The sequence below is a fragment of the Arabidopsis thaliana genome, chromosome 5 (assembly GCF_000001735.4).
Source record: "Arabidopsis thaliana chromosome 5, partial sequence".
NCBI classification, from domain to species: domain Eukaryota; kingdom Viridiplantae; phylum Streptophyta; class Magnoliopsida; order Brassicales; family Brassicaceae; genus Arabidopsis; species Arabidopsis thaliana.
In genome coordinates this window covers 23292064-23308938 of record NC_003076.8, presented here as the reverse complement: position 1 = coordinate 23308938, position 16875 = coordinate 23292064, and the positions used below count along the sequence as shown (strand labels likewise).

Here is a 16875-nt window from a genome sequence, read left to right as displayed (position 1 = left end):
CCAATCTAAATTTGTTAAGTGTCAGTCAATCAAAAAAAAAAAAAAACTCAAATATGAGACCACAAAAATTACTCAAAGTTCAATTTCATTTTTTAAAAATTACTACCTAGTGAATAATAACACTCAAGAGTAATAACAAAAGAACTACAAAATTGGAAAACCACTGAATAATGTCAGAAAATCGTATAAATACTTTTAGATAAAAAAAATCTCAAAAGTTTTATCATATTTTAATTAACTTTTTAAAAACCAACACTTTCCCCCTTTTTTTGGTTTATAACAGAATAATTTGGTTCTATTAGACTAAAACTCTACCTCTGTCAAGGTCGGTCCAAGCCGGTGGTAAAGAATCCAACTCTCAAATCCAACTTTTTCTGAGGAAAAAACTCCCAAATCCAATTAAATCTGAAACCAAAAAAATAAAAGTAATAATTAATTACTAAAAAAAGGTAACATTACTAAACAAAAACCGCGTGATTTCCAAAGCCAATAAATAAAACACAGGCTTTTACTACAAGATGGCCCAATCACCAGCTGTTGCCTCAAAGACGCGGCTTCTTCTTTCGCCATACGAACCTTCCTCTATACGAACCGCCTCTTAAAAATCTTCTTCACTCACTTACTATATATACATTCCTCCATAAACCCTCAAAAACCACAAACCAATCTAACTCAATACAAGAATATCTACAATCTCTAGAAAATGGCGATCACTTACTTGCTTCCTCTGTTTCTTTCTCTTATCATCACCTCCTCTGTTTCAGCTAATTTCCAAAGAGACGTTGAGATCACTTGGGGTGATGGTCGTGGACAGATCAAGAACAATGGAGAGCTTCTCACTTTATCTCTAGATAAATCCTCTGGTTCTGGATTCCAATCCAAAAACGAGTACTTGTTTGGTAAAGTCTCCATGCAAATGAAGCTTGTCCCTGGAAACTCCGCAGGAACAGTCACAACACTTTACGTAAGTTCAACAAAACAATCTCTGTTTTTCGTTTTTGCATATTATAAAGTTCTTGTATCTGAAATGGTTTTTTGTATATGAACAGTTGAAATCACCTGGAACAACATGGGACGAGATAGATTTCGAGTTTTTAGGGAATTCAAGTGGAGAACCTTACACACTTCACACAAATGTCTACACACAAGGCAAAGGAGACAAAGAACAACAATTCAAACTCTGGTTTGATCCAACAGCTAATTTCCACACTTACACTATTCTCTGGAACCCACAAAGAATCATTTTCACCGTCGATGGAACTCCGATCAGAGAATTCAAGAACATGGAGTCTCTAGGCACTCTGTTTCCCAAGAACAAACCAATGAGAATGTACTCGAGTCTTTGGAACGCTGATGATTGGGCAACGAGAGGTGGTTTGGTCAAAACCGATTGGTCTAAAGCTCCTTTCACTGCTTCTTACCGTGGCTTTCAACAAGAAGCTTGTGTTTGGTCAAACGGCAAGTCTTCTTGTCCTAATGCCTCGAAACAGGGGACTACTACTGGCTCGTGGTTGTCACAAGAGCTTGACTCAACAGCTCAACAAAGGATGAGATGGGTGCAGAGGAACTACATGATCTATAATTATTGTACGGATGCGAAGAGGTTCCCTCAAGGTCTTCCTAAAGAGTGCTTAGCTGCATAGAGAGAGTAAAGAGTTGAGAGAGGAACAAGATTTTATTTTTCTTTGTGGTTATAAAATTCTATTCATTTTATTGTAGATCACGTGAATTTTATTGATTTGTTTTGTAGTATACTCTATAGTTCGTTAAAGTTATAATATTCTCTTTGTTACAATGTGCTTTTTTGTTTTTTTAAGTCTCTCGTAGTTCGTTCCGTTATATTCTCCGAGTCAGTCCAAAAATGGCCGCTTCTGTTTTAATTTTGTTCTAGGGTTCCACAGTCAAACTCAAAACCAAACCCAATGGAGCAATAACCTTTTTTTTAGTTTTATAATCGAAATCAAACCGGAATTTTGCATGTAATTTGATTGGTGTCGTTACTTTAAATCTTTAATCCACAAAACAAAATTTACTCGATTTTAGTATTAACCGAACCAATTATAGTTTATTGAAATTTAATTTTAATTCTATCAAATTGCATATGTATTCTTGAGTTATTTTTTATAAAAATACTGAAACCAACTAAAATAATAGAGTTTGGCGGAACTACCGTACCAAATTTGATTGTATTTGGAGTATCATTTTTGCAAACCTAATTAGCCTGAAGACTGAGATATCCTTGTCCACTCTTATGAAGAACCAATTTAACAAGGTGAAAACCAGAATCTCTAAACCAAACATGGCATCAACTGAACCGGATCAGGCAGACTTAAACCAAAACAAAGAACAAGCACACGTAGCATGAGGCAAAATTAAGCACATGCTTGCTTTACTTCAAAACAAAAACCAGCTGTTCACAGCTAAAACTACACAAGAGTCACAAACGGCGAACTATACTACAAAAAGACTAAGACTTGCCTCCCTTATATAAAACCCCCCAACACATAAGGTCCCAATGAATGATTTCAATTCTCTATCTTATTGACACATAAACATGGACCGGTCCACTTTCATCTTATCTCTACTCTTCACACTCACTGTCTCGACTACGACCCTCTTCTCTCCGGTTTTCGCAGGAACGTTCGACACAGAATTCGATATCACTTGGGGTGATGGTCGTGGCAAGGTTCTTAACAACGGAGAGCTTCTCACTCTCTCCCTCGACAGAGCCTCCGGCTCTGGTTTTCAAACCAAGAAAGAGTATTTGTTCGGGAAAATCGACATGCAGCTCAAACTCGTCCCTGGAAACTCCGCCGGAACCGTCACTGCCTACTACGTTAGTGTTACTTAACATCATATCATATATAACATGGCCGTTTTTAGAATAACGTGTGGAAAGCTCCAATTAAAAAAATTCTTTCTTAAAGGATAAATTTTTGAATATTTCCTATTTCCTAAAGAAAAATTATCAACAGAGATTCTTAAATAATTTGAGACGGTCATATACGATGTTACTAACTTACCATGTGAAATTTTTATTATTTGGATATTAATTAGAACAGTTTGTGATTGTGTTTAATTTTCCATGCAGTTGAAGTCAAAAGGTGATACGTGGGACGAAATCGATTTCGAGTTTCTTGGTAATCTAACTGGTGATCCGTATACCATGCATACGAATGTGTATACTCAAGGCAAAGGTGATAGAGAACAACAATTTCATCTCTGGTTCGATCCAACCGCTGATTTCCACACTTACTCTGTTTTATGGAACCCTCATCACATCGTGTAAGTATATAAAGATACATACACAACTTAGAAACATGAGTTAGTCTTTTTGTTTGTTCTAACTATAATTTCCAACCTTTGGGCTGACATAATTTTTGTAGGTCCAAAACACGTTTTGATCATAATTATGGCTGATCCGCAAAATATAAATCTTTTCACATTGAACGTCAAAATTTGAGTTTATTAACAACTAATTTATTATTTATATGTTTTGATACAGTTTCATGGTTGATGATATTCCGGTAAGAGAATTCAAGAATCTACAACATATGGGTATCCAGTATCCAAAATTGCAGCCGATGAGGTTATACTCGAGTCTATGGAACGCGGACCAGTGGGCTACAAGGGGAGGTCTCGTTAAGACTGACTGGTCCAAGGCACCATTCACCGCTTCTTACAGAAACTTTAGAGCGGATGCATGTGTTTCCTCGGGCGGAAGATCATCTTGTCCTGCCGGTTCACCTAGATGGTTCTCTCAAAGGCTTGATCTAACAGCGGAAGATAAGATGAGAGTGGTGCAGAGGAAGTACATGATCTATAACTATTGTACGGACACCAAAAGGTTTCCTCAAGGATTTCCAAAGGAGTGTAGACACTAGCTACGAGAATTAATGTGTGATCCGAAACTCCAAAGCTAGTATTGTATAGGTTCGTCTAAATTATATATGTAATGTTTATGTTTATTTAGGTTCTGTAATAAGCAATTTCCCCTGTTTCTATGTAGATATTCTCATAATAAAATGGGCGTGAGTTATGTTGGTTCAATAAATGTTAGATTATGGCTTTGCATATCTTCATGAACAGTAACCTTCTCGGATTGTGTCCAACGGTAGGCAACCTTTTCCTTGGAGAAGAGGTCAACCTATCTAACCCTCCATTCACCATCATTGCAGCTAAATAAATTTTTGGATGGTTTTCATTGCCATTGATGATGTGTTGGTTTTATTCCATATTTGTAACATTTGTAGGTACTATGAGTGTTTTGACTATGATTGACTGAGATTCTATTGTATTTTGGCATATGGACTGACTTAGATTTATCAACCTGAAAAATGATTATTCTGGTTTTTGTTTTATTCTTATGCAAAGAATATGCATGACAGTTCTTACATATGTGGTTGACATGTCCGTCTTATATTTTAAAAACATGTCGGTCCATTTCACTAAAATAAAAAAAAACGAATATTTCGACTTACTAACCTTTTGTGGTCTGCTTCGGTTTTATTACTTGTCAAATAAAATTCTAGCCGATTGGTTAAAGAACCTTATTGGTCAAACAGAACCTTATTATATTGATCAAATTTAAAATTTATTATATAAATGAAACAAATTTGTAAATCTAAATGATATAAATAACTTTAAACTATACGCGTTTGTTTATATGTACGTTGGGCGACTACGTACGTAAGCTGGCATAATTCATTCATACAATTACAAAATAAAAAAAAAACATCGTTAGTGTTAGACTACCACGTAGGTAATGGGACTCCACGAACCTCTCTAATGCAATTTTTTCAAAAAATCTCCCTATATAAAACACCAATCCTCGATCATATTCAAACCATCTGAAAACAATTACTTTTAAGTTTTAACCAACAACAAAAATGGCGGCTTTTACAACCAAACAGTCTCTGTTGTTGTTGTCTCTTCTGCTCTTGATCAGCCTCTCCGCAGGAAGTTTCTACGACAATTTCGATATCACTTGGGGAAATGGTCGTGCCAATATAGTAGAGAGTGGACAGCTTTTGACTTGCACTCTCGACAAAATCTCCGGTTCAGGTTTTCAATCAAAGAAGGAGTATTTGTTCGGAAAGATCGATATGAAGATGAAACTAGTCGCCGGAAACTCAGCAGGAACCGTCACTGCTTACTACGTACGTAAAAATTTATCTATCTCCACTACTTCATTTTTTTGTGGCATTGATTGTTTGAATCTGATATTAAGAATGTTTTCACAGCTTTCATCTAAAGGTGAGACATGGGATGAAATCGACTTCGAGTTCTTGGGTAATGTTACCGGACAGCCTTATGTACTTCATACAAATGTGTTCACCGGAGGCAAAGGTAACCGTGAAATGCAGTTCTATCTCTGGTTTGATCCCACTGCTGATTTCCACACCTACACCGTCCTGTGGAATCCTCTCAACATCATGTAAGTATTTGATCAGTCCAATACACTATTGAAAACATCATTAAGCGCTAATTCTTACTTTATTGTTGTTCTCTTATTTTACTTTGTGCTTTGTTTTTTTGTTGGATCTCAAAAGCTTTCTCGTGGATGGAATCCCAATCCGAGTGTTCAAGAACAACGAGGCTAATGGCGTGGCCTACCCGAAGAGCCAGCCAATGAAGATTTATTCAAGTCTTTGGGAAGCTGATGATTGGGCTACACAAGGCGGGAAAGTCAAGACAGATTGGACCAATGCTCCATTCAGCGCTTCCTACAAAAGTTTCAACGATGTGGACTGCTGCAGCCGGACCTCGTTGTTGAATTGGGTAACATGTAATGCGAATAGCAACTCGTGGATGTGGACTACCCTTAACTCAAATCAGTATGGACAGATGAAGTGGGTGCAAGATGATTATATGATCTATAACTATTGTACGGATTTTAAGAGGTTCCCTCAAGGTTTGCCTACGGAATGCAATCTCAACTGATCATGTTACCGAGAAAACTGAAGCACTTGACACAATTTTGTTTCTTTCTTTGTTTTCCTTTTCACCTCAATATTTGTTGATTCATTTCCCATATTGGTTAGCTGATTATTTGTTTTGTAATCTTTATAATTTGGTTACGATTGATTCATAGCAAAAACTGTTGGAATAAAATGTGATCTGAACCACTTTAAATAAACATGAGAACAGAGTTTTTTCGCCATAACACGAAAGAAAGAAAAACAGAGTTCTAGGTTCCGAAAACAGAGTAAAAAACAGAGTTGGTTGGTTTCGCAGAAAAAGTTAAGGTGTTCATGGCCAGTTGCTGTGTTTGAATTCTCCGCCGTTTTCTTGGGAGAAAAGATAATGGAATTAAGCTTAAATAAATAGCAATTGAAACCGTTGACCAAATCTCTCTGGAGGAAGGTGACAGTCTGACAGATACCGTTATGATGTGTATGGATGAATGCAAAATAACAACGAAACGCAAGAAGACAGAAACAGTAGAGATAGATGTGAATGCATGCATGGGAATGGACAAGATGGGAAGAACAAAGAAGCTTGTGCTTTCCTGTTGTGGTTGAAAGTTTTTGTTGTAGATTTCGGTTTTTCTTTAGATGTTGCAAATTTGAAAATGGTATAAATACTTAACAATGATACCCAAAAAAACGAAAAACCAAAAAAAAACATGGAAGGTAGGTATCTCTGATATATGTTTAGACCCTAATTTGAAGCTGAAGAAATGTATGAATGGCTAACTCTGACCCAAATTTATTCAGTAATAAACTTTTGACTGTTTTGACTATGATTGACTGAGATTTTTATCCACCTGAAATGAATATTCATGTTTTTATTTTAATTTTGTTATGCAAATGATGGGAGAGATTCGAAGAATAATTCATGTAGTTGCCTTATAAATTATACGTGACAATTCTTATATGTATGTGGCTAACATGTCCGCCCTCAATTTCAGAAACATGTCGGTCCATTTTACCAAAACCTAAACAAATATTTCAAGTTTTTTTGTTTGCAATTGTACAAGTTAACGAAAAATGCTACTTGATCGCTTTTATAAGCATTTTTAACTCAAAATTATAATCTGAAACAATCTTATAAATTGAGCCAAATTGCATGACCAAATAAAGAAGACAAAATTTTGCTGAAACGATTAAAAGTTTCTAAAACATTACCTACATGTATAATTTATATGTGAATTTAACGACTTTATACATAATTTATATGTAAGCTGACATAATTCATTTGTTTATAATAACTAAAATCGCCTAGTGTAACACGACCATGTCGATGATGGAACTCCACGAACCTCTCTAATGCACTCACTATTAAAAAATATCTCTCTCTATATAAACACCAAACTCCAGTCATTTCAAACATCAGAAAACAATTAGACAACAACAACAACAACGACAACAGCAACAACAGCAAAAAATGGCGGCTTTTGCGACCAAACAGTCTCCCTTGTTGTTGGCGTCTCTTCTGATCTTGATCGGCGTAGCCACCGGAAGTTTCTACGACAGCTTCGATATCACTTGGGGAGCTGGTCGTGCTAATATATTTGAGAGTGGACAACTCTTGACTTGCACTCTCGACAAGACATCCGGTTCAGGTTTTCAATCCAAGAAAGAGTATTTGTTCGGAAAGATCGATATGAAGATAAAACTTGTTCCCGGAAATTCTGCCGGAACCGTCACAGCTTACTACGTATGTACAACTTCTTATATGCTCATTCAATTAAATATTGTGGCATTTATCTTGAATCTAACATTAAGAATGTTTTAACAGCTTTCTTCAAAAGGTGAGACATGGGATGAGATTGATTTCGAGTTCTTGGGTAACGTTACTGGACAGCCTTATGTTATCCATACAAATGTCTTTACCGGAGGTAAAGGTAACCGCGAAATGCAGTTCTATCTCTGGTTTGATCCCACTGCTGATTTCCACACTTACACCGTGCTTTGGAACCCTCTCAACATCATGTAAGTAACCGATCAATCCTATTCAAGATAGACAAATATCGCTAGACGCTAATCGGGCGTTTAAAGCCGCCTAGGGCTTGATCTTAATATGATCCACGACTGTTCTAAATATTATGTTTTGTTTTTCTTGGAATCTCAAAAGCTTTCTGGTTGATGGTATCCCAATCCGGGTGTTCAAGAACAATGAGGCTAACGGCGTGGCTTACCCGAAAAGCCAACCAATGAAGATCTACTCAAGTCTATGGGAAGCTGATGATTGGGCCACACAAGGCGGGAAAGTCAAGACCGATTGGACCAACGCTCCATTCAGCGCTTCCTACAGAAGCTTTAACGATGTGGATTGCTGCAGCCGGACCTCGATATGGAACTGGGTTACGTGTAATGCGAATAGCAACTCGTGGATGTGGACTACACTTAATTCAAATCAGCTTGGACAGCTGAAGTGGGTGCAAAAAGATTATATGATCTATAACTATTGTACGGATTTCAAGAGGTTCCCTCAAGGTTTACCCACTGAATGCAACCTCAACTGATCGTATTACAGAGAAAATTCAAGCACGTTGATATGGTTTCTTTCCTTCTTTCATTTTTTTGTCTCATATTTGTTGATTTCATCATTTTGTTATTTTTGAGTTTCAAAGATTTATTTCCCATTTTGGGTAATTGATTATTTGTTTTGCCATTGTCAAAATTTGATTTCTTTGTTGATGTTTTTCTTTTCATATATTATCATATAATAAAATTTGATTCGAACTTAACAAGACCAACCTGATAATAGAGTAACGAAACAGAGTTCTCTGTCATAACACAGAGCAAAACAGAGTATTCTGTTACTTCTGAAAACAGAGCATTCTGTTACTTTTGAAAAACAAGCATTCGGTTACTTCTGACAACAGAGTATTCTGTTACTTTTGAAAACAGAGCAAATAACAGTGCTCTTTGTACTGTCAACACTCAACACGTTAACGAATCTGCTTTCTCTGTTATTATTATTTTCATTCCACAGATTTTGAGGATCGAACATAACTTCAAAATTAGGCGCATGGTTTTCCCTATGGTAAAATTCTGTGCTACAATGGGCTTTTGAAAGCCCATTAATATCTGTACTGTAACCAATAATTTGTGACCCCAAAAAAAACACCCATGAATTTGATTCTTTTTTTTTCTTCTTTTTTTTTTCTTCTTTTTTTTACAAATAAGAACAAATTTCACGAGAAAGAAAACAAACATTTGGTGGAAACAGCTTCGCCGTGGATAATATAACGACCGTCCAAGATGTAACTGTTAATAAATTGCATTATTTTACTTCTAAGTTCTAACCCCCTTGCATGTTCGAAAGAATTAGAACATACTAAATACAACAACAAATGTAAATACTTGTAATCTATTTCCGTCTCTTAACATGTAGTAGTAAGTAAAATCTGTGAGAATCTAGAAGAAAAACGGAAGCAAACAAAAGTGCTAAATATAATTGAACTGTTTGAATGTTACAGAATGCCATTGATAATTCACCTTATTATGTCAAAAAAAAAAAAAACATAAATTTAGAACTTCTGACGTCTGATTGATCATAAAACAAAACATAATCATTGTTGTAGAATTAGTCTAACTAACGTCTTAGATCTATTGCTTTTACATTATAAGTTGAAAAACATCATGGTATATCTAATTAAAAAGACCTTTGATTGATACGACACCGTTTGGACCCACCAGTTAGTTCATTACGTCCAAAACTCTTAAGTCGGTATTTATAGAACAAGAAAAATAAAACGAATATCGTTTGAAATGAGATAATAACAAAGAGTTCCGTTGATAAACTTGTTGGTCTCTTGTAAATGATGGACAAGACTGGTAACTAATAAAGTTTAGAAGTTTGCATTTGTGTTTGGACGATAACACTCATCTCTTAAACATCTCTTCAATCATGTTATGTCCACAAAAGTTATCAAGATTCCATGTACCGATTTCGACGTGAAAGAGATGATGAGTATTTTAACGATAAACCTGTCTAAATCTGTTTCGAATATGGACTCTAAAACAAATTTGGTTACTTATAATAGAGATGATATATAATTTTAAAATCTAAATGTATATAGAGAATGAACAAGGCATATATAGCTTACAATTATTACATCTAATTATAACAAAAAAAAAATACATATCTAAAACTTTAAACTATCAGTTTGTCATAGGTTGGTTAAGTATAAATCGTTGATGTCAATATGATATATATACAGTAACAGAAAACCCAAAAAGATAGACATAAACACATATAGTTACGATTCACGTCCAATAATTTTATCTAATCAAAGATAGAGTAATTGACTTTTTCTTAGTATGAACCTTCACTTACTCTCTCATCAATCTTTAGACACACACACACACACAAAAAAAAAAAAAAAAAAAAAAAAAAAAAAAAAAAAAAAAAACTCTCATCAATCAAAGGTTTCGTTGAGTACGAAATAAAAACATCCAAAGTCGTACAGACCAAGTTCATGCATGTATCTAAATAAAAATAAAAATAAAAATAAACAATCGAAAAACTGAATACCTACTATTACTAATAACTAATTATATAATTAAAAAAATAAAAATTTGAAGTATGTTTTTAACAATAGGATTTAATCTCTCTGCTTCATTATAATCAGATTGTTTGGCAAAATATAATATCATTGTAACCATATTAAATTACATTGAAATACATTTTGGTCGTATTAGATGTTCTTTGAATTTGAAGTACTCTAGTATATGATTAATATGGCATTAGCTTTTCTATTAATATTTTCTTTGTGAATTATTCTTGTGTTCAAGTTAACATTACTTTAAGGGTTATGAATAAGGGAGACACTATCTCGAGGAAGTGATCATCGTGACTTGCTCGATTCAGACATTGAATTATTGGATCTTAACATATTTTTTTTTAATTTCGTGCTTTCCTCATCTCATACACGCCACTAATTTACCTTCACTGGGGTTTATTTTATTTTCATAAAACTTTTCCCTCACAATAAATACCGGTTAACAAATCAAATTTACATTAGATAGCTACGAGAATTACTCACAATAAATACCGGTTAACAAATCAAATTTACATTAGATAGCCATACTTATAATTTTATACCAAGGCAAATTAGAATTTCACTTTATGTAACATTGAACACCTTATGTAATATAATTTTGAAAGTATACTCTTATTTTTCTTCCATATAAATATAATTAACAAATTCCATTATGGCACTGTAAATTATGGTTTTGCCGGCTGTCATATGCTTAAAAATAAGAAGCAAATGCATGATCAAAAATAAAGTACCAAGTACAAGTAATGACTTTACAAATTAGATTTCCTCATTAGGAGGCTGAAAACTTTTACAATTCAACAAATAACGATACGTCAACAACCCTTTTTCGTGATAAGTCCTCTCTTAATTAACTTACTTTTGGAACGGTACAAGTTTTGGTGCGATGTTCTAAATTGATCCCCAGAAAATTAATGAAAACAGTTGTAATAGAATTATCATATGCAGAATAAGCAAGACATGAAAACGGTTGTTCAAAAATGTTGTTATATCTAAAATTTAATGAAATTTAACGAGGCATTTTGTTTTAAGATGCATGAACTTGGTCTATCGACTTTGGATTTTTTTTTGGTACTCAATAAAACCTTTCATTGATGAGATTTGTTTTTTTGGTAAGTCATTCATTGATGAGAATTGAGAGTCATGAAGGTACACAATATATGTATTTCTTAAAAAAAGTCGAATACTAAATAGGAAAAACAAAATCTTAATTACCCTGTTATTTCGTTATATCATTTTGATTTAGACTTATGCCTTTCAATTTCATATCAAATTTTTTAATTTTTTGTAGATAACATATAGTAAAATATCTTGTTCTTTTAAAAGTGATGGTTTCAGCATGAAGAAAATAAAATATTTACATGATATAAAGTCCGAACATGGTGAAAATGCTCATATAGTAAATGTATATAGAGAGAAGAAAACACTAGTAATATACTAATATTTGAAGGGAAAAATCTTATGACTAGATGACGTAATGAACTCAAAAAGAATATACAATTATTAGTGAATATACGGATAGATACGTATATACATGTATTTATACTGATGTCATATGTGAATAAATGTTATTAATAGAAATTTACTTAACTAAGTATTGTTTCACAGCACATGTCTCCTTGTCGGGGCACATTGTTAGATTGATCAATAATGTATTATATACAAGCGACATTCATTCATTTTATAATGCAGTTGTAATATGATGTGCTCATACTATATATACTTAAAATAACCATCTATATAGAGAATTATAGATCCTTCATTTTTTTAACTTATTTAACTACTGCATTAGGTACCATCTTCCAAAATCAAATTTGGATTTGAATTTAGGACCATAGTTACAACTTACAAAGAAAACTTTCAGATAATAGGAAATGACTAATAAGTAAAACAATCAATTTTAAGATTAACAATTGATATGATAATATATAGACTAACAAAATATAAGATTCTTTTAGAGCCTTAAGGATAAGTCAAGGTGACTCTTCTCCTGATCCTGATCAAGACCACTCTCCGGCACACGGCGGGCGGAGAAGTCCCTCGAGCCGCCACTTTCGAGAAATCCTTGGTAGCCACGGCCGTAAAGCTCAAAGCGACCGGAGAACGGGTAAGGCTGATCAGAATCAACAGTGTTTGAGGATCTAAAGAGTTCTCGACTCTTCTTGGCTAAGGTTCTCTCAAGCTTATGAGCGTTTTGATGACCACCAAGAGCTTGAGAGCTGTAAAACTTTCTTTGACAATAGTTACATGAGAATACCCTAGGCTGCTCCAAACATGATGATGAGTTCGTGGAAGAAGATGAAGAAGAAGACATGGAAGAAGGCTCGAGAACAAGTTCTAGGTTTAGTTGGTGGTTCTTGTAACTTGGTAGGCTTAGACGTAGGGATGTGTTTGGCTGGTAGTCCATACCTTTATATATTCTTAGAGATAGAGAGAGAAAGAGAGATTAGAGAGATGAGAGAAGTGTGTTTGAAGAGTTTGGGCTTGAGGGGCATTATATTTAAGGTGTAAAGGTGCGTAGGTTTGCTCAAAACTCATGTTGGGTGCAACTTCAACTGTAAAGTATGGAGAGAGAGTAGAGAGATGAGACATGGAAGCTGAAAGAATCAGTGGGAATCCAAGTGTTGTCGCCTCCATTAATGGCACCCTTTGAACCCTTTGTCGGTCCATCTAATATTATTTACCTCCGAGTTTTATATATTTCTCGATACATCATTTTATTATATCCAATGGTCTCGTTTTAGAGTGTTGAAACACCTCAAGAATTATGTCCCATGTGGTAGTTGTTAAGACCGGACACATAAGATATCTGGTTTAATTTGAGCATTGTAGTTAATGTATGCCTTTTTCTAATTGGAAGTGTATAGTTATACCATAGACTTGCGTAAATTACTATGATTGTAATGAATTATCGATATGTATTCATACCAAAGTTTTCTAAGCATAACCAAGAAATCTATTTTTCTTCAAATTTAAATTAATACCAAAAATACTATGAGCTATAAAGACATCATAAAATAAAATAAAAAGTCAGTTTAAGATAATGTCGTCATGCTATGAAATACATCTACTAAAATGGTTTTATCTAAAGTAATTTGATTATAAAAGGTTCATTCAAATAAATTAGTTCGATTGTAACTTAGGAACGACATGTAACCTAGTAGTTTTATACTAGTGGATCAGTTGTTGTGTTAAAGCATGCATAAGCATATTGTTGACAAGATACAAAATTGTATATCACAAATTTAGATCGATAATATCGTTATGATATATGGTTGGAAAAAAAATCACTATATTTGTAATTTGAATAAAGTTGTTAAATAGTAATGTACGTCGTTCATAAATATATATTCGGAGTTAAATTTCTTTAATTCTGACTTTAGTACTTATAAATGGTAAGACAAACTCATAAAATTTGTCCAAAAAAAAAACTCATAAAATTTGTCCAAATATCTAATCAAGAGAGAATTTTTTTTCTTTTACATGGGGCATAATTGTCTACACAAAAAGTTAATAGAGAGTTTCAATCAAAACAGCTGTTAGGTTCATTAAATAATTTATGAAAAAAATGAAAGACTTAAGTTAAGATCAAAGCTCTCTTATCAAGTTTCCAGTAATGGCAATGAACACTTAACGAGATAAAGCTTTTTGACTCAGCTTAAACATGTAAGATGATGTTAACTTCCAATTAATTGAAATCATCGCCCACCGTACGATCAATCTCTCAATCCAACGGTTCACAAGGAGTTCGTACCAGATAAGATGTGGACTGCGCCACAGTGAACCCACTTTGGATATATCACGTTTTGCTTTTCGTGAGTTTATAATCGTAGAAGTCATTTCAGTTTGAATTGTTTCACATAAATTCAATTATTTTTAATTACTTTCGATCAATGAAGACACATCAATGTCATGTGTACATATGTTTCATTAAGACTTTTGTCGTTTAAAGATTGAGAGAGGTTACGTCTTTGTACTAATCTCTCAAGCTTGTTTCGCTTTCTTTAATTAATTTTTGTGTTTTATCGATTTTAAATTTTATGGTACTTTGCTAACCAGCCAAGTGAAATTGATTGATGAATTATTAATTTTTAAAAAGCTAACTACTAACCAACAAAAAAAAAAAAGATGTTTGAATGTCGTATAATTTTAAAATTATCATATGCGTGTTTTTGCTCAAAAAAAAAAAAAAAAAAAAAAAACCATATGCATGCAACTCCAACAAAATGGATCATTCGGAGAAGCTGAGGACTTATATATATATATATATATATTCAAAAACTCCTATATTCGTTAAAAAGTAGTCCATGTAAGTTTGTTTGTACCACTCAATTAGTGACAAATCACATTTATAAACCAAAACTTGAAATGTGAAACAAGAAAACCTTGAAATATAACACGGCGACATATTGGAATTTATTTTATTTTGCTGTTAAGAAAACTGAATGCAATTATGTGATTTGATTATGAGGAGACGTGGAAGATGAGGCGACCAAAATAAAATTAAAAAAAGAAGGTTGGACTATGTTTCTGTCCACCTCAAATCTATTTGTCCTACGATGGGACGACATTAATACTTCATGTGACGATTAGTCTACAATACAATATACTTATGTATACACTCTTTTACATATATATCACCCCTTTTTTTTTGAACAAATTACATATATATCACTATGTTATCAAGTTAGTATGTATTTATAAGGAAGTAATTGGACAAAACGTAGACGTATTATACGATAGATTGCGTCCATTATGACGCTTTTGTAGTTTGTTGGACCACAACGTTCATATTATACTATGCATGTACCTTCATATTTTCTACTCTCATAGAGCTTAAAACAATTATTAACTTAAAGTATGAAACATATTACTAATTTACTACCTAGTCAATTAATTTGTAATAAACACTAGTTAAGATATAAATTTTCAAAATTAATTTCTTTTGAAAAATAACGTTGACAAAACCAGTTTGTTTTTCGATCTGAAAATAAGAATCCTAATTATTTTTATAACTTAAGTTTCATTACGAATATTTAGGTAACATTTAAAATATATTTTATTTTTGTCGATATCTTTAAAAATTAGCTGTATATTTAAACTTAAAAGTGAAATTTCTTAATTGCCAACAAATGTGGTTAACTTTTAAATGTCACATAAATTAAATACAATTAAAAAAAAAAAAATTGCCTCGTTATCTAAAAAATTAGAAAGCTCTAACATTTATCATTTATAGCAGGTTGGAGTATTGATTTGTTAAATTAATTTGTATCTTAATTAAATAATTCTAGCAAAATAGCGACTCAAGATGGCACATGGGAAGTGAATGCCTGAATGGGACTAATTATAAAGCGATGAAAATATAATTATTAATATAATTTTGAAGATTATTTAAAAAACATATTCGTCAATTGGTTTCTGTAATTCGGCGTACGACGTCAACCAATAGGGAAAATGAGACACACTATGTCCACTTACATATAGATAGATGCAAAAATAAAAAAGTATTCAGAGGATCAGATCTGATCAATATAAAACTAATAAATTCATAAGTCAATTTTTTTTTTCTGTAAAAAGAAGTAAAAGGGAATGATTAGAACAAGATTAGACCATGATTGTGGGATTATAATCTAAACAGTCGGCTAGGTTTGCGCTGAGCATTTTGTCTCTTTATTACAGACACAACACAACAAGATTTGTTTCACATGATTTGCTATGTTCATGTTAATTTTATTGATTAGTTCTATACAGATACTAAATTAAGATTTAGGCAAAAAAATAAGAGTAAACATTAATTTGATATAATATTATTATGCTCAGTCAAAGCATATAGTCTTTTGTACTTTGTAACCAATACTTGGTCTGTGATTTGCATATGTATGATTTCTTGCTAGTATGTATGTATATATGATATATCCATATTGTAAGAACTTAGACGGGTATGGTTGTGAACATGTTTTTCTTTGTCCACTTCTAATAACAATATCTTAGTTTAATATCAAATCCAATATTTGTGATCACAAATAAAATACATACACATGGTTTGTGTCCATCAATGGTATGCTTTACGATGAGTTTGAAAATGTATAGTAGAATTTCATATATAACAAATTAATTCCTTTTGTAGTTATCTAATGGCGAAATACTGAATTTGGCTATATTATTTTAGTATTTGGAAGAAGAAAAAAAGTTATCTAAAGAAAATTAAACTAAATCAAGAGTTCGCATTAGAAGTTTCTCAATCTTTTTTAACACTGTAAGCACGGCTATGTGTATATGTGCATACGTTTATGTAGGGGAAGAGTTACTCTACATTATCTAAGTTTCTTCATTAATATAATTAAACACTATATGAAAATTAG

The 16875-nt window shown here is 33.0% G+C and overlaps 6 protein-coding genes across 6 annotated transcripts; 5 read left to right on the top strand and 1 right to left on the bottom strand.

The window, feature by feature from the left end:
• Positions 1-258: 258 nt before the first annotated feature.
• On the top strand, positions 259-1933 carry TCH4 (Xyloglucan endotransglucosylase/hydrolase family protein). The gene is made up of 2 exons (NM_125137.4): positions 259-964; positions 1050-1933. The coding sequence occupies exons 1-2, from the start codon at positions 704-706 to the stop codon at positions 1641-1643; spliced, it is 855 nt and encodes a 284-aa protein (NP_200564.1). The 5' UTR covers positions 259-703; the 3' UTR covers positions 1644-1933.
• A 565-nt stretch (positions 1934-2498) lies between these two features.
• On the top strand, positions 2499-4157 carry XTH25 (xyloglucan endotransglucosylase/hydrolase 25). The gene is made up of 3 exons (NM_125136.4): positions 2499-2836; positions 3092-3285; positions 3506-4157. The coding sequence occupies exons 1-3, from the start codon at positions 2555-2557 to the stop codon at positions 3882-3884; spliced, it is 855 nt and encodes a 284-aa protein (NP_568859.2). The 5' UTR covers positions 2499-2554; the 3' UTR covers positions 3885-4157.
• A 686-nt stretch (positions 4158-4843) lies between these two features.
• XTH13 (xyloglucan endotransglucosylase/hydrolase 13) lies at positions 4844-6152 on the top strand. The gene is made up of 3 exons (NM_125135.2): positions 4844-5159; positions 5244-5437; positions 5553-6152. The coding sequence occupies exons 1-3, from the start codon at positions 4890-4892 to the stop codon at positions 5941-5943; spliced, it is 855 nt and encodes a 284-aa protein (NP_200562.1). The 5' UTR covers positions 4844-4889; the 3' UTR covers positions 5944-6152.
• Positions 6153-6389: 237 nt separating this feature from the next.
• Positions 6390-6524, top strand: AT5G57535 (uncharacterized protein; the record flags this gene model as incomplete). The annotated part of the gene is made up of 1 exon (NM_001125981.1): positions 6390-6524. The coding sequence occupies one exon, from the start codon at positions 6390-6392 to the stop codon at positions 6522-6524; it is 135 nt and encodes a 44-aa protein (NP_001119453.1).
• A 725-nt stretch (positions 6525-7249) lies between these two features.
• Positions 7250-8618, top strand: XTH12 (xyloglucan endotransglucosylase/hydrolase 12). Its single transcript, NM_125134.2, has 3 exons — positions 7250-7662; positions 7744-7937; positions 8080-8618. Exons 1-3 carry the CDS (start codon positions 7390-7392, stop codon positions 8468-8470), a joined length of 858 nt encoding a protein of 285 aa, NP_200561.1. The 5' UTR covers positions 7250-7389; the 3' UTR covers positions 8471-8618.
• A 3544-nt stretch (positions 8619-12162) lies between these two features.
• Positions 12163-13287, bottom strand: ZFP2 (zinc finger protein 2). Its single transcript, NM_125133.5, has one exon. The coding sequence runs from the start codon at positions 12918-12920 to the stop codon at positions 12468-12470; it is 453 nt and encodes a 150-aa protein (NP_200560.1). The 5' UTR covers positions 12921-13287; the 3' UTR covers positions 12163-12467.
• Positions 13288-16875: the final 3588 nt, after the last annotated feature.